The sequence below is a fragment of the Chiroxiphia lanceolata genome, chromosome 10 (assembly GCF_009829145.1).
Source record: "Chiroxiphia lanceolata isolate bChiLan1 chromosome 10, bChiLan1.pri, whole genome shotgun sequence".
Taxonomy (NCBI): domain Eukaryota; kingdom Metazoa; phylum Chordata; class Aves; order Passeriformes; family Pipridae; genus Chiroxiphia; species Chiroxiphia lanceolata.
Window position 1 is genome coordinate 21,106,418 of NC_045646.1, and position 26,539 is coordinate 21,132,956.

The following is a 26,539-nucleotide window of genomic DNA, read 5'->3' on the forward strand; positions in this document are numbered from 1 at the left end:
AGGGATGTATGTAGATACATGTAATGTAGGGATATATGTAATATATACACAGGATATATATAATATGGTTTTCATCTCTACTTACCTTGTTTCTTAAGTCTACCTGTCACCATTTCAATCCCTCCAACAAAATATTTCTTGGACACAGATGCTCTATTTGTATCAGTTCAGTTCTAAATGCTAATTCTCACACTTCACCAGCAAAGCTTAAGGAAGGTAGAGCCCATGCCCTGCCTTGTGCACAATCACACATTTATAGAAGATTTTTAAGATGTATTTTAGGTGGTTTTCAGCAACTTGCAGGGAACAAGGCTGTGGATGGAAAGAGCAATGACATGCTAGGGAAAAAAAACAATCTGACTTTTACTTAGAACAATAATAAGTGAAAGTATTCCAGGGAAAATAACTGAAGGCAGTGGTGGAGGATATATGCATTTTTCTTCCATATAAGATTGCTGAAGGCAATCTCTCTGGCTGAAGGCAGCATCCAAACTGCTTTTGTTTTTTAAGCAGTAATCATCTGCATATTTTGGGGAGGGAGGGTTGTTCTGAGAGCCAGGTTTGGTACCCTCAGCCTGCACCACAACTCAAACACCCACACACAAACCCAGTCCTTTTGCAAACATACCTTTAACAGTCTTGACAAAAACTTGCTTCTCTTTACTGGGGTCTTTCTCTTCTATTAGAATTCCATGGAAAATGCGCCCAAAGGTGCCTGGAAAGAGAACATACAATTAGTATTAAGTGGGTAAAACACAGTGATAACATTAAGAGAGTATCTATTAAGAAAACACTACTTCAGCTCTGGGAAGTTTGATGGCTCAGGGAACACAGACTCAGAGATTAATGGTAAAAAACCCTAAATAAGCTTATTTCCCAAATTTGGTATCAACAAGAATCAATCAACGTTGTGCACGAACAGTTCCAAAGTGAACAATCAGGGGTTGGACTCCAGAATCCTTGTGGGTCCCTTCCAACTCAGGATATTCTATGAAAAGAACCAGGTAATTTCTGAATTTTTGATATCAGGGCTGTAAATGTTGCATCTGCTGATCAGATTTCCAGATCAAAGGTTATCAAGTTGAGACGCTGAGTTCGGACAACTGAAGTTTTTCTGGTCTTTGGGTTGTTTTCACTTTGATTTTTTTTTTTGTTGTTAAGAGCAGGAATTCTCAAAAATTAGTTACCTGGCCACTTACAGTCCCAACTGATTCCCTCACTCCTCAGCCATCCAACCCCTTCCTTTATTTAAGGGACCAGATTGGTAAGACAGACAAGCCCAGTGATTTCCTTTTAGTTGCTCCCCCATTCTAATAAATTCCAGAAACTGCTTTCCCCACACCCCAAGTGAAAACATCACTCATCGTTCCTCTCTTCCACCAAAGTTATAAAGATCAGAAATGTCACCCATGAATAATCTCAGAAAAATCCAGCAATAAAAATCTATGTATATTTATATATCAATATCTGTGTATTTATATATCAGTGGTGCAGGAATAAAGTGTCTGAGTGCTGTAAATACCTTCCTGGAGCACATCTTTGAGGGTTATCCTCTCCCTGGAGATGGCTATGTCCTTCACTTTAGCTTTGGCCTCCATGAGAGTGACACTTTTGAGATCATTCTTCTCTATCCGTAACGTAGGATAACCTGAGGAGCCAGCAGAGCCAAACAATCCAACATAAATACCCTTGGAATGAAAATACAAGCACATGGCTTCACCTCAGCACCACCTACAGGTACAGACCAGCATGGCCCTAAAAACATGATGTATTCGTCTTAAAAAGAGGATTGAGCAATAAAAAACACAAGATGCCATGTGAAGAATCAGCAGCAGGGAAAGAAATCACACAAAGATTCTCTGCAGTGTCACGAGATAACAATAATGTATAATAATAAAGTGCCTCTTTATTAACCCCAAGGAAAGGTGACTAACACCTCCCTGCAGTGCCCTGACAAGGAGGAAATGAAGAGGGAAGACGCCTGACCCCAGCAGGACATAACCAAACTACCAGTGCCCTCTGCTGGCACTTCCATACATCTGGAGACACCAGCAGAGTCAGAAAGGACAGAGAGTACTTTTGCACAAGTTTATGAATCATTAGAGAAATCTTGAGAATTACTCTGGCAATATTTTCTTAAAAATTTAAATGTTACTGAAAACCCAATTAACACAACTGTGCAACGATCAGCTGGGTTGTGTGTTAATTCTGTATTTATTTATTATTATCTGTGTTATATATTTATTATCTGTGGAAGTTTTGCTCCTCAAATTATTGTTTAGTGGAGGGCTATCCCACGCAGCATTGCTCCAGGGAAGGGACTGTTCCCACTGGAGGGAAGTTGGACAGTGCAGAGACACACCAGGAGTGCAGCTCCTTGGCTGTTCAGCCTCACTGGAGTGACCAGGAGCCTTTCCCTTGTGCTGCACGTGGGATCTCTGCCCTCTGTGACCAGTGACAAGACTCCAGGGAACAGCTGGAGCTGTGCCAGGGCAGGGTCCGGTTGGATCTCAGGAAAAGGTTCTTCCCCCAGAGGTTGGTTGGGCGCTGCCCAGGCTCCCCAGGGCAGTGGGCACAGCCCCAAGGCTGCCAGAGCTCCAGGAGGGTTTGGACAACGCTCTCAGGAACAGGGTGAGATTGTTGGGGTGCCTGTGCAGGGCCAGGAGCTGGACTGGATGATCCTTGTGGGTCCCTTCCAGCTCAGGAGATTCCATGATATCAGTTACCAGACCAGTCAACCACAGAGAACACAAACCACTGCCACCCTTCCTTTGCATTCACTGCTCTTTTTAGCTACTTCATACCATTTCAAGCAAAGCTGGAAGCAAAAAGACATGAAAAGAATAACACAACCATCAGAAACACATGGAGATGGGATCACTCTTGAGCCCCAGAGCTCCCTCCTGACTGTGGCATGGCTGGATAAGTCTGTCCTTAGATTAACACTTACTGGTTACTGGCGTGGCGTTGTTGGGGGTGTCAGCTCGCAGGTACTGCGTCGTCTGTGTGGAGGGCTGGGACAGGCCTTGGGAGCTGCTGCTGTCACTGATGCTGGTTTAAAACAAAGATGGACTGTTAAAACATCACTACTTGCCACTGGAACACATTCAAAGTTAACTTAGTGGCGATAAACCAGGAGATTTCTCCAGGCAAGGCTTGGAAAGAGCGGAGTTTTTGAAGTCGCTCACACATTAAATTGTGTTTCAAGGAACTCAAAAATCTCAGCACTTCTGTTCTTGCAGCGTGAACAGCTTCCTCTTGCTTCTTTTGCAGAATTTGCTCTGTTTTCCAGTACTTTCCCCTCACTTTTGAATAATCAAAGTGACAAAACATTTACAGCAAGAACCACCCTGCCATACCAAACCCAACCATTATACTCCAGAGAAGGCCCACAGAAAACTTGCACACATTTCTTTCACGGTACCAATGTCCCACTGAGACTCTTTTACAGCCCAAACTGCTCTACCCTACTTTGTCATTCCCCTCACTAAGGGTTGTCTCTTCCAGGACCACCTACAATGTGGTTTTGAGATGCTTTCTGTGGGCAGAAGGACCAGAGCTGCACGAGTGTTCATGAGACAGGTAAACCACAGCAGAACGTCTTCTGTCTTATCCTTACAGTCAAATTCCTACCAGAGTTGTTGTAGCTGTAATGGCCCAAGAACAGGTGAAGAGGCAAAGGCAGGACCTGTTACCAGCTCAGATGGCAGGGCCAGAGAAAACCTTTTTTGATGTCCCACTCCAAACACACAGAAACATCCTCCCCCTTTTATCCGACTTAAAAGCATCTCCGCTTCTGCTGAATGTGTTGACAACTCAATACTGCTTATTTTAACTGTTCCCACTATTTCACCCACAAGCTGCTTCAACATGACCCATTTCCCTGGAAACAAGTGTCCTGGCATGGTTCTTGCATTAAACGTGGATGCACAACTTTTCCTGCTCTGGTTGGAAACTGCTTTTGTAACCTGATCACCCACCAGCCCTACGGATTCCTTTGGCTGGAGGCAAGTTTGAGAAGGGAATTACTCTTCTAATGCCTGCTGCAAGTTTGAAACCCTCCCTTTTGGGTTGGTTTCACTCTGGGTTTTAGGTTTAACACCCTTTCTGAGCTTTCCCACTCTCATACTCGATCAGCTTTTTGAATGATGCCTTCTTGCTTTAATGACTCCCATTATCCCGCTGTTAAGCCATGCCAGCTTTCCTTGGCACTTTTTCCAGTGCCTTTTCTAGGAGGTTTTGGAGCATTTGCTCTGGACTTCCAATACAATGTTCTTAAATAATCTGTGTGCACCTGTAAACTCAGCTGCCTGCATTGAGCTTCTAGTTAACAACCCTCCTCGGTTTTATTTAGTTCTGGGGTCTGAAATTAAGAGCAACTGTTGCTCCTGGGAGGGTTATTAACTGCAATGACATTATCATCTTCCTTTCAGAACCCCTTTACAGCAATAGTTTGAGGTTGTATTTCAAAGCCAAATCAAAAGTTGTTTCTTCTCTGAGTGAGTTTGCTGAAAACAGAACTCCACAGATGCTGATTTTCAGGCACACGTTGCCTCTGTTACACCTTTGCTCTGGTACCAGCTGACCACAGCTCTTACCCAGGAACATATCCAAGGTTTTGTCAGGTCAGGCACCTTTGGGCTCCAAAATCAAGCCCTCACATGGTGCTCTGAAGAGCTAAACCCCAGGAGTTGCACAAACTTCATAAGAACACAGCATGGTTTGGGTTTGGAAGGGACAATAAAGATCATCTCGTTCCAACTCCCTGCCATGGGCAGGGAAACCTCCCTGAAATTATCAGAATCTATCAGTAGGGCATAAACTGATTTACAGCAAATCATTAACACTTGCAAACCACAGAGGACCAACATGAGGTGGATTTTTAGCCTGTATCTCCACAGAAATCCAGTGCCGTGGAGCGGATGGAAGGACAACTGATCCCGCTGCTGGGCCGGACACACCCTCAAAACCTCCCAGATGACACTGCTCACACACTATAACTGCAATGCTTTCCCTTTCTGAATTGAAGCTGCACATCCTTTAGCACCTTCAGCTGATTAAAACCCCTCAGCAGACAGTCAAGCACAAAGGAATTCAGGGAAGGTGACAAGTCAATCAAGCCTTGAGAAATCCCAACTGCTGAAGGCAGTGACTCCCCAAAGCCCCGTGGGCTGGGGACACCAGGGGAGGGGATGGCAGAGAGAAAAACTGAAAGGAACAGATGAAAGGATGAAGAGGACGATGAAAAGACAAAGCTACTCTCAGAGGTTAAAGGCAGCACAGCAGCAGTCCAAGATATCCTGTAGTTCAAGACACCCTTTCACCAGGGGTGACCACCCACAGGCCCGACTGTTTTCCAAAGGATCCAGTTTCAAACTGCCACGTCCTGAACAGTTGCATCTGATGCAGCCTCAGTCCACCTGCTTTTCCAGCCTTTCTTCCACCTCGGTGTTTAATCCCTACTCCACTGCCCTTGGGTTAACATTACAAGTCCCTTCCACGTGCATGTGCCACAGTTTTTCTGGATTGGAAATGCATTTGGGAGAGTGCAACATTTCCAGCTTTATAACCAAGCAGCTGTAATCCTCAGACTGTACCCTAAGAGCAAAGGGAATACTGGAAAATCCATAAAAATAGAGAAAACTGAAATTCAGTCTCCAGTAGATGTCAGTAAAAAACAAATGTTTCCATAGACTCCTGGATCCCAGAATGGTTTGGGTTGGAAAGGATCTTAAAGCTCATCTCATTCCACCCCCTGCCATGGGCAGGGACACCTTCCACTAGCCCACGTTGTTCCAAGCCCTGTCCAACCTGGCCTTGGACACTTCCAGGGATCCAGGGGCAGCCACAGCTTCTCCGGGCAACCTGTATCAGGGCCTCCCCACCCTCCCAGCCAACAATTCCTTCCCAATATCCCATCTAACCCTGCCCTCTGGCAGTGGGAAGCTAGTCCCTCTTCTCTTGTCCCTCCAGGCCCTTGTTCAAAGTCCCTCTCCAGCTCTCTTAGAGCCTCCTCAGGCACTGGAAGGGGCTAAAAGGTCTTTGCAGACCCTTCTCCTCTCCAGGCTGAACACCCCCAGCTCTCCCAGCCTGCCTTTTCCGTGTGCCCAAGTATCTACCAATTTTTCTGTCAATCCTGACAACCCCTGTAAATCTGATTCTGTCCAAATTTCCCCACTCCACAGAACTACTCCGACAAAAACTGAGCAGCCACAACCCTTCCACCACATAAACAGCAGGGTACCTGCAAAAGCTGCCTTTCTGCAGCACAGCACTTACCACAACCCTACACAGGTAATACCTGCTACAGCTTGACATGGAGAGCAGAAATCCCACGGATCTCGTTTTGAGACCAAACTCCCACAGATCTGAGCAAACACGTCCCAGAAACGCCCTGGGACAGCTGGAATACACACCTGTCATCCAACTCGATCCTTTTCATGCTGTGGAGGTGCAGGACAGCCAGGATTATTGCCACCAGGAATATCACAGCACAGCACACGCCCACACTGATGTAGAACACCCGGGTGGAAGTGGTGGGAGCTGCGTTTACAGGATCAACTGAAACAGGGAGGTGCAAAGTCACCAAACTCTTCTCAAAGAAAAAAAAAAAAAAAACAAACAAAGCCCACAAGAAATTACAATTTGTTAGTTTGTTACAACAACGTGAGCAGAGGGACTGGAGGCAGGGAGGGATCAGGTATCCTGGAGAACAACTGCCCTGGAAGAGACAGCAGGGGGTAAAGAGAACACTGAGCAATGCACTCCACTGCCTTCCAAGAGCACTTGGGCCAAACTGACATTTTGGGCACTCTGGAGGCTGAGCACAGACAGCTGATGGTACTTCCAGGCAGGAGTGAGTAAAAGAAACTATCTCGTCCCATTCACTCAACAGTGACAGGTCAGAACAGCAAACCAGACAGGTCCTAAAGTCCTAAAGAAAACAGATCAGCCATGTAGGGAAACCAGAGCCCCTGAGATGGGACACGGGAGTTGTAAGGAGACTTGAAATAGAGGTTTTTACCCCCTTCGCTAGTTAATACAATTAATTAATAAAATTAATTATCAACACCCCCCCCAAAATACTGGGTACAGTACAGACTACCTGGAGAGTGTTTTAACAGGGAAAGCTGTGGCACCAAAGAGCATCCCAAGTTTTCCAGTTTTCACACCCAAAGCTATACGTTCAGGATTACTTACAGAGAGCCTTGCTGCTGTTTTTATCAGCTGTTGGAGATTTGACTTCTGGTTCAAGCTCTAAAGAGATGAGACAAAACCATTCAGTTTGGTGTACTTCTATCACTGCAGCCCTTCACAGGAAGCCAATTGCCTCCTTTAGGGAAAACCAGACTGAAGGATGAGAGACATGATGACTATTGAAATACTCAGAAATATGCAGCTAAAGGTACAATACATGTGCTGTGGTCCTTTACAAAGGGAACAAATCTTCATTAGGCTTATTGTGAGCCTGGTTTCCAAGGGGAGCAGTGCAAACCCAGGGAATGCAGGCTGTGGAGATGCCTTCAGGTGAACCTCCCTGAGGATTTGCATGGAGGGAATCCAATAATTCTGTGGCTGCAAAGGCACAGTCCCACTTGCACATCCCCTTTCCTGCTTCCAGTTGTGCCCAATCCAGCCCAGCCCCTTCCCATCCCAGTTCAGCCTGATCACCTTGTGAAACAGTAATGCAGGGCAGGGAAAAATCAGAGAGTTCTTCTCCTCCTCTTTTTTTTATTCCCTTTTTAAACTTGAGGAGGAACTATCAGGAATGCCCTGAGCAAAACCAGTAGCAAGTTCCTTTGTATTTCTAACTTAGGTACTAAATTAAAGTCAGAAATCCCTGGGTGATCTACACCAACCAACACACAAAGTCATTGATGGTTTGATGAACCTGCAGAAATGTGATCTTTATAAGAATCATTTCTGCATGATTTAGGAAGTGGATTTGTCTCACAGCCCCAGAAAACTGTGTGGTGCCTATGGAAACCTCTGCCACACATCCATAGTTGCGAATGGGTCAGCAGGGCTGACTTCTCTCACTGAGAATATTTGAAAAAATACCCAGGAAAACATAACATAAAGGTAAAAATGTCAGTGTTATCAGCCAGACCTCCATTTTTACTATAAACAGAGATGCACTTTAATACTACTACTACTACTACTACTTCTACTACTACTTATTATTATTATTATTATTATTATTATTATTATTATTAATTATTATAATTAAGAATGATCTTCCTGTAGCATCAATGCAAGGAACAGGAGTACCCCAACGTTACATGCTACAGAGTCACACCAGCTCTTCCACCCACACCTTCCCCAAGTTCATCCCTGGGCATTTACACTCCAGAAAAGTGACAAAACGTCCCTCTGGAAAGCCAACTGCTGTTCTATCCAAAGGCTCCACGTGATCAGAGTCAGGAGGAGCATGGAAAGAGAGAGATGGCCACCCCCAAAGGCTGGGAACGGGACACCACAACCACTCCTAAGGAGGGCACAGCTCTTGGGATCCTCCTAAACAATTGTCTTCTGATGCCTATCAAAATACTACTAAATACTCTGAAAATTCTAGGAAGCAGCAACAATCCAAGTATAAATTATGCTTGCAGATTCCCAAGTGGAAACACCAAAGAGTCAGTCTGGGATTTCCACAGTCTGGATTACACCCCAAGATCATTTTGTACTCCATGTCTGACAGACTATCACCTCCTTATATTTACTAAACAGCTAATCTTATCATAAGTTATGAACTAAGTAGATTTGCTTGGTAATTCTTAGAACAATTTGAATTCTCAGAGTGTCGCAGTTTTGAAGAAACACCTTTTTTCCTTCCAAGTACAGAGAAAATGCTTTCTGATATATATGTAAAAAATAAAGGTCAATCAATACAGCAGAACTCTTGGGGAAAGTTATTCATTCACCAGCTTCTGCTTTTACCACAAGTCCCCACTGATCTCTGAAAGACAAAAGTTGACCTGCTTTCTTCCAATCCTCTCCAACACTCACTCTGTTATTCCTGTCCTGGATCACACACCATCCCACTCCCTTTTCCTATCACACTTTAACAGTGAGAACTTCTAAAGATTTGAAACTTAATCTCTTACTTTTGTAGCACATTTTCCTTCTTTTGAAATTTAAAATTGTGATGTTTTTTGAGGAATTCATTGTTAAGTTGAGCTGCATTAGTATTGTGACGTCGGAGTCGAGTCTGCCAGTGCAGGAGAGTTCCACACAAAACACTGTGAACACAACAAAAGGGATTGCAGGTAAGTTTGAGCACTTCTCAGACCTTGTGATGGAACAACTTTTCCATGATAAGGGTTTTTATAAATGATGTTTATAAAGCACACTGTCAAATAATTCGATATTAAGAAATGTTATTTTAGCCTTCACGCCTCATCACTTCAGACAACTGTTAGAGCATTAAGGGACATAGATTTTAAATTCATTTATGTCACTTATATTAAATGTTCACAGGTTACTAAAACTGTATTTGGGAGTAAATGACCATTATTCCCCCATTAGCTGGATGGGGGTGGGAATTTTACCTGAGAGGGTGCGAGGAACTTCTCCCTGTAGAGAAATGTTGGCCTGGGGCAGAGCCATGGCCACGGGATCATGGACCTGAAATCCCAGTTTATACTCAACCTGTAACAAGAGTTGGGAGAGAGAAAACACATCAGAAATCTCTGCAGTAGTAAAAAGAAATGCTACATACCTTTTCACAATTCTTCTTGAAAAGAAAAAAAAAAACTACATACATTATTTTCAAAGAGTTCTGGTGATTTTAAGGGACCACATTCCGAGTTTCTTATGTGACATTGAAATATCAGGCATTTGTGATAGTTTAAATTAAGAGAGCCAAAACAGAAATCGTTCTTTAAAATTTGAGGCAGAATTTAGAGTGGTGTATTAAAAAAAAAATCCCCCACAAACCTCACCTGTCAGTACTTTTAAACTTACTTCTTCAAAAGTCAGCCATAGGAATTCAAAAAATTCCCCCTCTTCTAGTCGGTTTTACAAACAAAATTGCTTAGAAACAATTTATTCAACTATAGTCAAGATTTTGTTTCCACTTAAGAACCTGATTCAGCAAACATTCATTCAAAAAAAACCCTACAGGGCCTACTGTAAGTCCTAAGATCCTGTTGGAAATTAATCCCAACCCTTCACAGTCAGTTGAATGAATTTGTTTGACTTTGTTTGGCCCAACAGTTTATTTTTTTCCCTCCTTTCTAAAACATAATATGGTTCATTTCTGTTATCAATTTATTTTCCAGTCAAGATGCCAAGTGTGGAGACACGACCCAATTTCTGAGCTCCTACAAACTGCCCTGCACCCACCCCCCCAAGTCAGAAGGGAAGGTGCAATCACAGGACCGGCTACACAAGCTCAAAAATTCCTCCTGAGAATTCCCAGCCAGGCCCAAGGAAGCTCAGGGCAGGGACAGGGATGCAGGTGGCCCATGGCTGCAGCTCTAACAAGGAAACTCATGTTACTGCTCCTACTGCAGCATTTCCTTCCTAAGGACAGAAGAACGACCATCACTCAATTTAAAAAAGAAAAAAACCCAACAACTCAGAATGAACATCTGGCAGAGACTAAACAGATCATTTAATATATGAAAATATAAATTGTTAAGGAACTGGAAAGAGCACAGGCAATGTTTCTGACAGCTGCTGCTGCACGCTCCAGCCACGGTGATTAAGTGAAATAAAACCCCTTTCCATTTAATCAGGGCTCGGTAATAACATACTAGATGCTGGTTTTATAGGTTCTCCTTGTCTCCAGGCATATGTTTCTAGAAATCTCTCCAACAATTGCTGTACATATCATTTCCAGAGGCTTCAGTTCATGGCTGCCCCTTCTGCGTGTCCAGTGCACCAAGAGAAGAGATTCCACAGCTTGTGTACATACATGGACCTTGCCAGGAGCAAGCAGCACAAAATACTTTAAAATAAGTGCTCAACCTTTCTAAAGTAAGAAAGGAACAGCTTGGATATATATCATCTTAACTTGCTGCCTGCAGTCATATAAATAAGTATTTTGCACCTAGCACATGCTAATTTTTGCAAAGACAAGAGCCATTATGTGATAACAGAACTAATAACACTAATGATAATATTCACTAGGCAGCACAGCTCATGTCTCAAGCACCCAAACCCAGAAGTTACTGCTCACCTTGGATTTAGCATGCCAGGTGAAGTGGAGATTGTTGGTCTCACTGGGAATTAAGAGATTGAAGGACAAGGCGTAGTGATTAATCACATCATTCCTCACGTAGGACAGCTCTGCATCAAGACCTGCAAGGAGAAAGGGAAGAGTGAGACAGGGAAGAACAGGACCAAACACAACTCTCAGGATCACCAGCTCCACTTGCATCTGAATTTTTAGCGAATACTTCCTTAAGTCCCTAAATTCCACGGCAGGTTTGGAGGCCAATGTCGTGCAGCACTGACAGAGCACTTCAAAATCCCACCAAGCACCAGTTTCAGAGAGGTGCCACAGGCTCAGACACAGGCAGAAGCTGGAATGGAAGGAAACAAGACTTTTCATACAATCCTCCAAGAGAGTCATTACAGGCTCTCCCGAACATCCCCCTGTCTGCTCCTGGGAATCAAGGCTCCGGTTTTGCTCTTATTTACAACTGTGTTCACTCAAACCAAACTGCCTTGGATTGTCAGCTGGACAATCACAGGTAATTCCTCCTGGAATAGCTCATTTCTTAAGCCCAAAGCACGTAAGCACTATGGAATTAGTGTCAAGGTACTGAGATCACAGAAACACAGAATGGTTTGGGTTGGAAGGAACCTTAAAGCTCATCCAGTGCCACCCCCTGCCATGGGCAGTGACACCTTCCACTAGCCCAGGTTGCTCCAAGCCCCATCCAACCTGGCCTTGGACACTTCCAGGGATCCAGGGGCAGCCACAGCTTCTCTGGGCAACCTGTGCCAGGGCCTCCCCACCCTCACATGTAAATCTCTCCTCTTTTATAGTTTAAAACCATTCCCCCTTGTCCTATCACTGCCTGCTCGTGTACAAAGTCACTCTCCCTCACGTGCAGTGAAAGGAGACATTTGTTCACCCAGCAACACTAACATTTTATAGCTACCCTACGCTCTCTAAACATTTTAATACACCTGGAGAACTGAAAGACCCACAACACGATTAATTACAGAGGACTAAGGTGCATTTCCCTAAATAAAACACATATTCTCAAATTAAAACTCCTGCAGCTGCCCTTATTTTCTGAGCCACACGTTCCAAGGTCACCCTGAACACAGGGCAGGACCCTGCAGCTTGCCCTGGGTGTCACTAGCAATTAATGGCAGAGTAAGCACTACCTCCCTTGCAGAGATAAAATTAATCCCAGCTCCATATCCTCAGGAAAAACCACACTGGATTTGTAATCAGTACCATTTTGCCTTGTCTCACACAGCTCTTCCTCCTGTGCTCCCAATCAAATGCTATCCAGGCTCAGCAATGTATGGACATGCCAAGAGAACAACTGGACAAATGAGACACAGAATATTCCATATACAGAGGGAAGAGAGTTCAAACCAAACAGCCACAGTACAAATGGGAATGTAAATAATGGATTCTGGGATGACCTCATTGTGGCCTTCCAGTACCTAAAGGGGGTTTATAAAAACCAGGGAGAGAGACTTTTTACACAGGGAGACAGTGATGGGACAAGGGGGAATGGTTTTAATCTAAGAGAGATTTAGATGGGATATTGGGAAGGAATTGTTGGCTGGGAGGGTGGGGAGGCCCTGGCACAGGTTGCCCAGAGAAGCTGTGGCTGCCCCTGGATCCCTGGAAGTGTCCAAGGCCAGGTTGGATGGGGCTTGGAGCAACCTGGGCTAGTGGAAGGTGTCCCTGCCCATGGCAGGGGGTGGCACTGGACGAGCTTTTTTCAACCCAAAACATTCTATGACTCCATTAATTATTTTTAGTATGGCTAGAAAGTCAAGAATATTGAAGGGGCTTTGACTTTGAGAAAATAGCATTTAAGGTATCCTGAAGTATTCAAAGAATCCAGGGAATCACAAAAGTCTGGGTTTTTTAAGAAGGAAAAATAAATCAAAACTAACCACTGAACTGTGTAGACAAACTGCATTTGAAGAAAGGGAGCATCAGCTTGAGAGAAAGAATTCCTCCTGTTTAGTGCAAAAACTGGCAACAGATCAGTGCAAAGGGACATATCCTCTTATTCCAATCTTGATTTAATCCACCTTGTTTCCCCAGGGTACAGAAATGCAGCCAAGATACTCTTCTTCATCCTTGTTGCTGTTAAACACTTTTACTCCCTCCTGGTTCATCGGTGCCCCAAAATTTAAGCAAAACCCCAGAGTATACAATCACAGGTACTGGGGGTGGTGAGGGGGAGAACCCCAGAGGCTGGGGAAGGAGTCCAGAGAATGGAGTAATCCCAGGGAGAAATGCTCTCACCCAAGATATTGAACAGAAAAGGCTGCAGGTGATGCCACAACTGCTGAATGTAAACAGCCTGAGACAGTACACGGAAAAAAGTTCAGTATTTCTTGTCCACTTGGTCCATATCCCCACTCAGTAACAAATGGGAAATGCAAAAGCATATCCACCAAAACAGGGAGGAGGGGGAACCACACACATCCCCCCCTTGAAACAAAATAAAACTTTGAAAAACACATAAAAGCAACAGCAGACTTCCAAAATCCTTGCTCAGATAATTTTTACATGTTTGGACGTGAAATCCACCTCAGGTTTAGCCAACGTGGAAGGAGTGTGGAGAAGAGCTCACAGCTATCAGACACTTGCTATTCCAATCAAGATAGGAAGTTTTATGGGCATAAACCTACTAAACAAAGTATTCAAATCAACCCAAATAAGTACAAGTTATTTAAAACAAAATACGAGGGCAAAAGGATTAGCAGGTGAAACAATGAAACTAGAGCAAGGAAGGTGCTTCTGGAATAAAGAAAACCTCATCTGCTGATAAATGGTCCCCCCAGAAACCACAGGTTCACAAAAACATTGCAGAATTTCAGGGTGATAATCCTTGATTTAATATAAACCTTGTAGAGAAACTGGTCATAGAAATCAAATGGGTTTATGGCAATAGAACTGCCTGTGGTAAAAACCTGCCTTTATAAAAGTAATATAAAAAGCAACCCTAACTGAAGCTGTCAAGCAGAAATATCTTGAGGGGCAGTATCATCTAAAGGGGTCCAAAACCAAATTACCCTACAGAAAACCAATCAAACCTTTAAGCTCCAATGGTGGTACAACACTGAGTAATTTGATTCTGGAGCCCACTAATGTTTTAATGCCTGTGCTGCCATAAAAAGCTCCACACTAAGAGGTGACACTAATAATATGAATTTCAACAGCACCATGTAAGACCCACACGAGAATCAACATCGTGTTTTATGGTTCAAAAAAATTATGCTTTAAGACTGGCATAGAAAAATGATTTCAGAGGTTTTGTACAATTGCTCTTAATTCATAAAAAAGGCAGAAAATGGCCTGGCTCAGTGTCAGGGGGCTACAGAAACTGCCTATGGAAGAATTAACCCAAGGACACAGGGTTACCAGCAAATCCTCTGTGCTTTCGGTGTCTGTGGATCACAAATTTCCTAAAGTTCCTAACAGGAAGGTTGGAGTGGGACTTTGGAGAAGGGTATGCAGTGATAGAACAAGGGGGAATGGCTTCTCACCGCCAGAGGGCAGGGTTAGATGGGATATTGGGAAGAAATTCTTCCCTGGGAGGGTGGGGAGGCCCTGGCACAGGTTGCCCAGAGAAGCTGTGGCTGCCCCTGGATCCTGGGAAGTGTCCAAGGCCAGGTTGGACGGGGCTTGGAGCAACCTGGGCTAGTGGGAAGGTGTCCCTGCCCATGGCAGGGGTGGGACTGGGTGAGATTTAAGGTCCACCCCAAACCCCTCCATGATTCCGTGATTAAACTCACAGGCAGTATCTCCCAATAGCTTCTCACTGGATTTTTTTTCCCTAGGAATTTGGATAAAGGCTTGCTCAAAGCCCGGAAACCAATAGTTACAAACCTGGGAAATACCAAGGTTTCAATACCGAACAATAATTTTTTCCTTTTAAGTTTATCAACAATGAAAACATTTCCTCTCTAGCACATCTTTTCCCATAAGTGAACTAAAGATAAAATTCCACTGCCCATGCACAGCTAAGAACCAGAGTCCTTCCCCAACAACCAAGCTCCTACCTCCCTACCTCCAATCCAGTTCTGCTTCCAGACCACTTTTCATCCCCTTGCTGCCTCCCCACCTCAATCCTGAACTCCTGAAGCACTTTGTCTGTATAATTTATCTCAATCAGGCCAACAAATCACACCAAAAAAATCGCAGCTGAACCTGCCAGTGACAAACAGCCCCTTCCCTGTGCTCTGGGCAGGCACAGGCAGGTGTGTGCTTCCTGACAGAGGAGATGCACCACATCCCAGCCGTAAGGGAAGGCACTGGGAAGGTCCACACAGGTCAGGAATCACACAGGGCACTGCAGAGAACAGCAGTGGGAGCCAGAGCTCACCGATGGGCTGTGGGATCTGAGTCTCACCCTGACAGCTGAAGTTTAACTCAGAATTGCTTTAATTCTGCATTTCGCCTTCTCCCTTCACACTTGCACACTGACACCTGTCTGGCAACGTTCCTCAGTTCAGCCTTCAGCAAGCCAAAGGCAGGGAGAGCAAACAAGTGGGGGAACACTCCTCAGGGAGTTTAACTGCCTGGATTTCCAGGCAAAGCCACCACCCTTTCACCCAGGCAATCCCTAAATCTCATTATGAACTTCCCCATCTTTGTACCTCGGGCACAGCTTTGGAAGAATAAATTAAAGCTGAAGGCAAACAAAAAGGTAAATTTAAGAAGCAGCACAGAGAAAGTCTGTCATTCTTTGCACTGTTTAACATAACAAAAGATCTGAAAAAGCTCAGAAAGGAAGGGGAGAGGCCAAGTTTCATTCCCAGATGGCAAAGACGCTGGGCAGCCCTTGTGTTCATGACAAAATTGAATCATGTCAGTCCAGCAGCCTAACAAAACACTTCTTTTCAAATGTCCTTGTGCAAACGCAGTCTGGCTTCAACTCTCTTTTTTTTTTTTCTTTCTTTTCAAGCACAATATACAAAAGAAACTTGCCTCTATCAGCATGGGAAAATTGGATTTTATTCTTATGAAGTAAATCTGTCCTGCAACATCTACTAGTAATAACGTGTTCTTCTTAAACACAACAGTGTTTAGGAGTCTGTCACCTGGGGTTACACTTAATTACTTAAATCACTCCAAATCATCATAACATAATTCTGGCACATTTTGTCTGAACTGGGAGATTTAAAAAATGAGTGTGCAGTGTAAGAGTTGGATGAGATTGCTGTTAGACTAGGGCTAAAATATTGCAAAAAGCAGCATTTCATTAAGAGCAGTCTGGCAACAAGAGCTGACATAATTATCTGTCGCAGCACAGAAAGGACTGAAATTAGGGCCTGTTTTCCTAATGTTCTGGTCTGTAATTTGAAGGAGTTTCTTCATCAGCAGCTGAGAAATCTCTGCAGTGACATCAAACCACCCCAGCCCTCCCAGAGTGAAGCCACTCCTGGTCCTGACTCACAGCCACTGAAACTAATTAATTGGGAAGAGTCACCCAGTTCAGTGAGCTGTTATATTCACATAAATATTCTATTTGTTCTATTATGTGCTCCAGAGAATCAGGCCTCTGCTCCTGAGCAGCTCCTCTGGGTCAGTCCTCTGGCCAGACCAGAAGTTTCCACTCCAGCATGAACATCCACGTTGAAGGAGTAGGAACCTCAAGCTTCAACACCCCTTCACCACCTCCTACTTCCCAAGTCCTGCCCCATAAACACCGGATTCTCCCACCACTGGACAATTTACCTTCTTGAAGAAAGGTATCTTCTTTTTACTTCCATTTTCCTTTCACTTAAAGTGCACCCTAAATCTGAAACACTGACTTTAAAGCCTAAGTCTTCCCTTTTTTTGCAGCAGGTTCTGCAAATGTCTGCTGAAAAACACAGCCTAAGCACAAGGAAACGTGGCTGAAGAATTAAAAATCAGCTCTTGACTACTGCAACTTCTTTTCTTGGGTGTAGTGAGCACACTTTCCCAGAGCAAGCCTTCTTAGCTTGAATGTGCTTAATTAATTCACTTCAACAATCAGCCTATGCAGAGCTGAAACTACAACTGGGAGTTAAAAAAAAAAATGAGGAAAACAAATGCAAACTGATCCCCATGGATCAATTTAGTTCAGAAAACAATAAACTACTGGGAATGCAGTACTAAGCATCTGAATATAGAGACATACAAAGAACTTTATGCATCCTATTTGTGCATAACAACAAAATGAACTTTGCTTTAATAAAACCACTCACAGATCACAGCCTTCCACTTGCATTTTTACTTAGGTTTTCCACAAAGCTACAGCCTGTCAGTTATAGCTGCTGGTCAGGAATTTGGGCTGAAATACTTGTTTTTAAACACCTTACAGCCAGGAGCCTGTGGAAAAGATGACTGATGAAAAATATCACAGGGGAAAAAAAAATAGTTAAACCTTCAGCAACACAAAGATGATGAACAAACAGCTTTTCACTCCCCTAACACAGGTGCCAGGGACAGTCAAAGGATGTTCAGTGTCAAGTTGAAAAACAAATAATCAGCACAAACCCAGCAACACTGGCAGCTCTGCCAGCTCCAGGACTCCAAAGAGCAGCAACAAGAGGGCACGTGGACTTTGGTTATTTGTTACCTGTGAAGAGTTAACTTTCCCTGAGCTGGAGGTGCAAAACAAGGAGCAAGGCTTTCCTTTTGAGGAAATACTTGTCAGAACTTCAAGGCAACTAATGCATCCTTGAAAAGCAACCAAGACTCCCCAGCAGGAAATCTTCGCAGGAAGCTTCCCAGCATCCAGCAAACAAGAGAAAAACTCTGAGCTGAGAGCCCTCATTAAGTCCCTGTGAATCTTCACAGACAGATCTTCCCCAATTCACCTTATTGATGCTGTTAAATACAATTTGCAAGTTCAACACCACAGGCAAATGGGATTTTTCCCACTGAAAGGCCTTTTGGAAAGTCAAAGAGGACTTCTTCCCTTCCACGGAAGAAGTTCCCTCAGGAGATGTCACTTGCCTAAGTAAAAGCAATATTTAACTTAATCCATTCTAAAAAGAAGACATTTATTGTTCCTAAACCCCATCTGCTTACCCTTTATTTGTATCTGAACAGCAGCAACAACTACATTTCAACCACCTGCCTGCTTGTTCTTCTCTCCTTCATCTACAGAATAAAACCTTCATTTTTCTGATAGGTGGGATATAAAGACCACTGTGGAAATAGGTAAAAGATGACACTCACCTTAATGGGGAAAAAAAAACCCCAAAGCAACACCACCTATCTCACCTCAGAGCAGAACACAAGTGAACTCAGTCCTAAGAACATCTTTCTAAATGAAATTTGCCCATCTCAAGGAAAAAAAAAAACCAAACTAATAAACTCCCACCAAAACCAGGAGCCACTTTGCTATTAAATAGCCAGGATGGTGCACGAGTTACCTGAAGGGCTGATTCCAAAGGAAAGAGGCAGGAGAGATGCACAAAACAGATACTTGAGGGCAGAGGAAAATTAGTGGCAGTGACCTACAGAGGGCAAAGGGAAATGGGACAGGTGGAATAGGAACAGCCCAGGTGCAGGGCTGGGGGAGACTGGAAGGGAACTTTAATATTAAAAAATAAATCTAACTTTAATGAGAAAATAGAACTTTATTCTTAGCACACGGAATAGCTGGTGTATTCATGAAATAAAAATGTACCTCAGCAGTAATGGCAAATCTCATCATTATTGGAACGTGAAGTTTGATGCTCCTTTTGAGATAGAATGAAAGCAAACACTGAGAAGAGAAAACCAAAGTGTTCCATCCTCATGAACTGCAGCTGCCCAAGAGCACAAACCTCAAAACAGAAGAACTTCCCATCAAATGCTCAGTAGTGCCACAAAGCTTTGGAAGGGACCTGCTGTAACTTCCCAGCCAGAACTCCACCACCTAACACGGGTCTGTCAGATTCATTTGGGCTCATGAATAACGTGTGCTTGTGGTATTTTAGTGTCACCTACCCACAGAAGTGGTGCCATTTTATTTTATTTCATTTAGTTACAGTAGTGCTCCCACATGCTGATCTAGTTATCCCTGCAGGCAAGACCTTCAGAACAGTGTCCCTGCCAAGGGCCAGGGCCATTCCAGTAACCAGGACCCAAGGGAGTACAAATAAATTAAAAATGTATTAGAAAAAATACATACACCCTCGGTGCTTCAGACTTCTCAGCCTTGGAACTCATGCTCCCAGTTCTCTGCTGAAGGGATAATCTTACCTCTTCTGACATGCTTTGAACACTTCTATCCCAGTGACATGGATTGTTTAACCCAAAACCAAGCTCCACACAAACCAAACCAGGCCTGTTTGCTCTTGTGGCCACCTCTACACCCACGGAACTTAGCATGCTTTTCTTTTAATAGGAATTACTCTGCAAGGCCTTCAACCAACTTCATTAAGGCCCAAACAGCTTGGAGAGGATCACCATCTTTAGTTTATCAGCCTGCTCAGCTCCACTGGCATTGCTGACGTATCCTGCAGCTTTCCAAGCCTCTGGAGCAGCAGCTCCCATGCCTGTGTTCCTGCTCTGCTCTTTCCCAAGCAGCATGCTGAAATCAATACACTGGTTAATTTAATTACAGCTATTCAACACCCAGTAAGTGGCAGTGAAATTCTAAAGCACCACATTAGTTTCATGCTGCTGCTTCTGCTCCCAGAGCTCTGGAGCAGCCAGTGCAAATATGTGAGTTATCCGCTTGGAAGAAGGACAAAGGTGGCGATGGAAGAGGAATAATGCATTTGAAGCCTCTGCCACGGCGCCCTTTGTGCCCCCACGAGGCATTTGCACAGAGTGTTAGCATTCATTCCTACATGGGAGCTCCTGGTGCTGCTGCCATTCCAGGGGGAAAAAAAAGGGGGGAAAAAAAAAAATCAATTCATCAGGTACAATTCGTTAAATTCACTTCACCCTGTACTCGGCTCTCCCAGCTGAGAGCTCAGTGCCACTCAAACACTGCACACCAAGGCACAGAGCAGTAACTCCAACTGAACACCCTCCCACTGGGAGGAAAGTGGGAGCCTCCCTGATATTGCAGTCTGGATAGTGTCAGGTAGGAATTAGTCATCAGGCCATTTCGCTGGAGCTCAGCACAACTGTGAATCAACACATTTGGAATCTGTCTCATTAATTCAGCTCTTCCAGTATCCAAACACAGCTCTGAATAGCAGAAGGGGAGGAGAAAAACACAAGGCTTCCCCAGATGCTTCATCCTTGAAAGCACCCAGAGGGTACAGCACAGCTGCCTCCACAGCTCCCACTCTCAGGAAAATGCCACCCCGGAATTTTTCATGCCTATGAACGTGATCCCTATCTCCTGTATTTCCCTCTGCCCAGGTGGTGTTTAGGAGCAGTTTTGGTCCCTGCCTTCCTCCCAGTATCCTGAGCCCTTCTTGCTGGCTTTTCTCATGCATGCAGGGAGCTGTGCCTCCATTTCCTCTCCCTTGTTCCATACTGGAGGGAGAAAGAGAGCAGTATTCCAAGAGGCCAAACAATCAACAGTGATAAATAGGATGCTGCCAAACCCAACACAGGTGTAAAGTCACAGCAGTGAGGAATGCAGTTTTGGGAATTCCCCCCCCCCCCAAAAACCAGTCCCAGAGGTCAGGTTTCTTCCAAGTCCCTGACACACAAATGTTCCAAGAGCCACAAACATTTATCACTAGGCAGCCCTTGGCCTCTGGGGAGCTGAAATGGCTGTTCCCTCCCAGGGCTGAGCGCAGACAGAGCTGCCCCTGCAATCCCTCCCAAACACCAGCCTGGAGAAGGAAATCGCCTCCTCCAGGCAGGATTCACATGGAGCCCCCGGCAGCTTAAATCCCAACACATCAGCTGGTGTGCTAAAGCAGGATTCAGAAATCAACCCCCCATCTCAGCAATGCTGAGCAGATTGGGACACAAGGACTGAAGTTTAATTCCTGAACTTCCCTCCTAATGGCATCACACAGAATATGATTTCAGAGCAATCCTAACCCAGGCCAGGGGCTGCCTCCACTGGAGTCACCCCCAATGGCCTTCCACAGGCCATTTCAAGCTTCCAGAAGTGTATTCCTCTGCAGGCCTGCAAGCATTACAAATACTGCAGTAAGTACAGATGACTGCACATATCTATAAAGAAACAGCTCTCCACAAGTTATTTGAACTTTGCAAACTAAAAGGGAGGTAAAAGAATGGAAAGGGGCTGAGGAACCCCAAATGCAGCTTGTCCTTGTAAGCCTCAGTACAGACATGAGCTGTGGTGCTCTGTAAATCAGACAGACAGGCACCCAGGAGCACGGAGAGAGGCTCCAGAGTGAGCACAGGCTGCTCGACTCCACAGGGAACTTGTCCTGACCTGCTGCTGCTGCTGCACCCCTGCTCCAGAGCAGGCTGGATCACATCACCCAAAACACCAGCTACTGCACACCCATCACAGACTGTCATCAGGACAAAGGGCTTTACTGGGAGAGGTAAAAGACCCATCACCCTAAAAACAGCACTTCAGTTCACTGGGATGGATCAGAATACTTTCAGCAGGTCAGTTTTGTTTCAGTGCACAGTGACTGTCAGGATTAGAAGTTTTATACCCTTCCCATGCAGGTGGGCACCTACATAAATCTCCATTTTAAGTCCCTTTTGAATGGTACCACAGAGCATTACCAGGCAGGCTTTTGTACTCCTGCAAAGACAGGCGTGTGGACCACACAACACTTATTTTTCCATACAGCATGCAAAAACCTTCTGTTCTTCAGAGTCAAGCACTCAAAAGCTAGAAAATGAAGATTTAAGAACACACACAGAGCAGACACAGATTCTGAGCTGTAGGTCACGTACCACACAGACACTTGCTTCCACACCGTGGGGGTACCCAAATACCTGCTCCTTGGGGGACACCTCCTTCACCCTCCTGCAACCACAGAGGCTCTTTGCTGTATTTTTTCCAGTTCCTGTGAGTTACCCATGGCCCATGGAAAATGATCTTGGGTGCTGCTACCAACAGCTGCACTCAGAGCACAGCCTGGCTCGCCGGTGCTCCAGGTTGTGATGATGCCCAAGATTGGGAGGATTTTAACAAGGCCCTGAAGCTTTTCAAGAATCAAAAGAAATACCTACTTTCTGCTCCCTTTTATAACAACCAGGCAACGAGGGAACAATAGGATTTCCAGTCACTATAGCCTCAGTGCAAGTACCATAAAGCACTTTTGATGTGAACTCCTGAGGCCAACTCCCCAAAACAGTGCCATCGAGAAAGCTCTTTCACAGTACAAGACGAAGACACCTTTCATTAAGATCATCTGTTGCAATAAGATGATGTTTAGACTCATCTAAACAACATGTTTGTATATTTCTAATATACATGCTGTATATATACACAACATGTTTGTATATTTCTAATATATATGTTGTATATACACACAACATGTTTGTATATTTCTAATATACAAAATTGCATGTGGCCTATAATTTCCCACATTACAGGGCTCTGCTCAGTCACACCTGGAGCACTGGGCTCCCCAACACAAGAGTCATGGAGTTACTGGAGCAGATCCAGGGAAGGGTGCAAAGAGTATTAAAGGGACTGGAGCACCTCTCCTATGAGGAGAGGCTGAGAAAGCTGGAGCTGTTCAGCCTGGAGAACAGCTGGCTCAGGGGGAATCTCAGCCACATAAGTAAGTGTCTGAAGGTATGTGCAAAGAGGATGGAGACAGGCTCTGCCCAGTGACAGGACCAGAGGCAATGGGCACAAACTGAAACACAGGAGGGTCTGTGTGAACATCAGGAAAAACTGATATACTGAGGGTGACCAAGCACTGGCACAGCTTGCCCACAGAGGTGGTGGAGTCTCCAAACTCAGAGATGCCCAAAAGCTTCTGGATGTGGTGCTGGACAACCAGCTCTGGATGGCCCTGCTTGGGCAGGGAGTGGGACCAGATGACCTCCAGAGGTCCCTGCCAACCTCAACCACCCTGTGAGTCAGCAGCACAATTTAAAACACAACCAACCCACTGCTGTAATAGATTTTGCATCAGTTTTGCATCTTACACCCAGACAACTCATTTTGGTAAGCTGCACAGCAGCTTCTAATGAAATTCTAGAACACGAAAGTCACATCAGTGTCAAATTAATCTAACTCTGCAATTAAGCAAGTGCAAATATAAAACCAACAGCAGACAGCATTCAGTGATTACTCAGAAGAAACTAGGCCAGAGAATAGTAAATTTGGAAACTCAATGCAAACACTGTAGGACTTCTGACCCCTGCAATTCTAATTTAGCCCCCCGGTACATATCCATTATGATAACCCTTAGTTACATGATAACGTGGTATTTTCCTCTCCTGGGACTAAAGTCTCAGTTAACACTCAGACCAGACCTGGCTCCAAAAAGACCCAGAGCCATATGAGAAGGAGGGCTAGCCACAAGACCAAGTTCACAGCTGAAAGCCATGCAGTCTCCAAAAAAAAAAAAACCAACCTGCAAGGGCAGAAAGGATTGTCCTCTGCTGCTTAAGCACCTTGTTCCTGCCATGAATGCTGCAAAAGAACTGCCTGCAGTGCCAGGAGAGCTGTTTAAGCCAAGTTTGCACAGGCAGCTATTGATTCTGGTCCTTGTAATCAGAGGGTAGAACCTATGGTCTCCTGTGAGGCTGAGCTGCAGAACTGCTGGGAACTCACAGTGAAGGTCTAAGAGACACACCAGGAATGCTCCAAGTGCCAAATAACACTGTGTGCAACAGACTAGACCCAATCCTCAATTATGAAAGCTAGCTATCTAACAGTAATGGATATTTTCTACCTTAATCTCTGAACCTGAGCTCCACTGCCTTCAAAGCAGGGATACATGGGCCTTTACATCCCAGGATCCTGTGAAAAGCAGAACAATGGAGCATTTCAACACGAGGCAAATCACATTCTGATTTCATGGGAAAATTGGAATGGGAGTCACTAAATCAAGTAGAGACTTTCTACTGAATAACTCATCACTAACTTCACACCATCGGCTCTGTGTATTCAGCATCCCAGGGCAATCACCAGAAAAGGGGACAGGATCAGGTGGTGTTATCACATCTGCAGTTAGTCACTCCAGAAGAGTAACAATATTTCAGCTCCATGAACCAGCTCCAAAAAACTACAGATCACAGTGCCAAGAGAGTTCACTGACACCCCTAAAAACGTTGTGGTGCTCTGGGTGTCTCTCCCCAGCAAGCAGCGCTTCTCCTCCTCCTCACCAACTCTCCCTGACCCTGTACCCCATCCCTGCTCTCACCCAGACACCTCTGGCTCCTGCTGCCATGCTGGAGTTGTGTCAATCAAGTCCCCTCAACTAACTCCCCTCTCCTTCTACCTTTATCCCATCTATCGCTGAATCCTGCACGGTGTGAGTGGAATCTGACACATTCAACTGTGTGGAAACCACAGATTCTTTTTCTCAAAGGCTTATAGTCTGGGTGGCTGGGAACATTTTCCATGGGAAGGGCAAGAGATATTTCTGCTGGAGACACCATCTGCCTGCCATATAGCAAGTCCTGCCTTCAGACCCTGAGAACTCCGCAGCGTTTCAAAACAAAAATCCACCTCACACAATAAGACAAGCCAGTTTCCTCCAGCTTTCTTCTATGTAAAGTTCTGAAGATTTCAAAACAATTCCTCCTAAGGCAGACATCCCACAGCCCAATGGTGGAAATCTGGCATTAAGCACACAGGAAAGGAGCAGGCAGTTTTCACCATAAATCACAGTATCTGTCCTGCCTCCACGCCACAAAGAACAGCAGCCACAAATAATCTGCAGCAAGTCCCTGAAGATGTACAGGGATGATATTAAGAAGCATGAACACACCACAGGCTGTAGTAACTGCAGTAACTCCGTGTAACAGTTGGGTTTATGAGCACTTCAGAAAGTCCTGAGAGTTTCTGTTCAGCCACAGCAAGACAGTAGCAGAGACAGAGTTTGTTTAGAGACAAAAGCCGAAAGAATCCAGTTTCTATTAACAGCTTCACTGAACTTAACACTTCGCTTCACATCTTCCTGTCCCCGTGACTGACTATCCCAACATCTGCTGAACCACGGCTTTTCCCGGGGAAGTTCCAGAAGCTGAACCCCCTCCCTGCTCTTTGCAAGTTCACACATCACTACAGGCCCTTACACCATGAACTTGATTGTAGTAAGTCCCAGTCACATACTACAAAATGGAACATATCAAATGGCTGGGTTTGCTTTCTGAAGTGTGAGGAACTGGAACAAAACTGTCTGTTCCTCTGGATTTTCTTCTGCCAGAGGAATATATAAAGGTACTGCTGATTTGACTGCCTGTTCTAGATGCCTCACTAAACTACACCTCACCTACAACAGCAAGTGTAAAGGATACCCCTAAATTTAAATCTGCTCATGCCAACAACACAATTGAGTTCCTGGAAGTTTAGTTTGCAAGAGACTTCTAGTGATCTGAACCCCACTAACTGAAAGAAGTGCCAGTTTATCTCCACATTAGACTCCAATTTAACCAACTCTGGGGTCACAGAAGCAAAACAGATCATTTGTGTCAGATACTTAAAATGACATAAACCAGCCACAGACAGCTGAGTAATAAGCGCCTTCAGCCACATTAACAACAGACACCCATAAGGGAGGTTGTAGGATGAAATTTCACTTAAAAAGTCATAACAGCAGATATTCCCTGCTCAGCTGCTACTTCAAGATGCATAATTACTGTAGTGGGCCAAGGAAGCCTGTGCAAATCCAGCCAACACAGATTTCAGGCAGTGGGCTCGGGATAGCTCAAACCTTACCAGTCACTACTTCCAAGATTAACTACCTATTCAGAATCCCAGCTAACCAGAAAGCCTGACATTTTCACCCTCTATCTGTAAAGGAGTATGTGGCAGCAAAAAGCACGTGTCCTGTAAAAATGACGACAGCAGGATGCTGATCACCATGAGGGAAAAGTGTTTACAGCGCTCTTTAGTCCCCAGATCCCCTGACTTGGGTCAGCTACATGCTCACAGGGTGCAAATTAACTGGAGATATTTTTATTTTGTCCATTTGACGCAAATAAAGTCTTGTACTGCCAGTTTTCCAGCCTGCAGAGAAACAGGGCACTTGGGAAAAACAAATCACTGGGGACACCAACAGATTTGTTTTGAGACTCCAGCCACCAACTCTAAACAAGAGCCTAAGCAAGTCAAAGCCTACAGAAAACAAATCTTTGTTTAAGTCAGACTCTCCAAGCACAGAACTCCTGCAAAAGCCTTCCACAGCGGGCCAGATGGGGGACTTCAGGAACTGCCTCCAAGTCCTTGCGCAGCAATTGTCAGCCTGCCTAGAAATTAAGATTCCTTTCACACACGCACCCAATTATTGCCAGGTCTCCTCTCTGCCCTCTGCATGTCACTGGCCTGGCTAA

General features: G+C 44.7%; 1 protein-coding gene across 1 annotated transcript in view; it reads right to left on the minus strand.

Moving 5' to 3' along the window:
• The window catches only part of RYK (receptor like tyrosine kinase), a 48,487-nt gene that overhangs the window by 20,929 nt on the left and 1,019 nt on the right, over positions 1-26,539 (minus strand). Inside the window, exons 2-9 of the mRNA XM_032698046.1 lie at positions 11,186-11,307; positions 9,552-9,651; positions 9,108-9,242; positions 7,201-7,257; positions 6,417-6,561; positions 2,951-3,051; positions 1,523-1,648; positions 629-715 (exon numbers count right to left, since the gene is read on the minus strand). Of these exons, the coding sequence (XP_032553937.1) occupies positions 629-715; positions 1,523-1,648; positions 2,951-3,051; positions 6,417-6,561; positions 7,201-7,257; positions 9,108-9,242; positions 9,552-9,651; positions 11,186-11,307 (873 nt within the window). The remainder of the gene's footprint in view (positions 1-628; positions 716-1,522; positions 1,649-2,950; positions 3,052-6,416; positions 6,562-7,200; positions 7,258-9,107; positions 9,243-9,551; positions 9,652-11,185; positions 11,308-26,539) is intronic.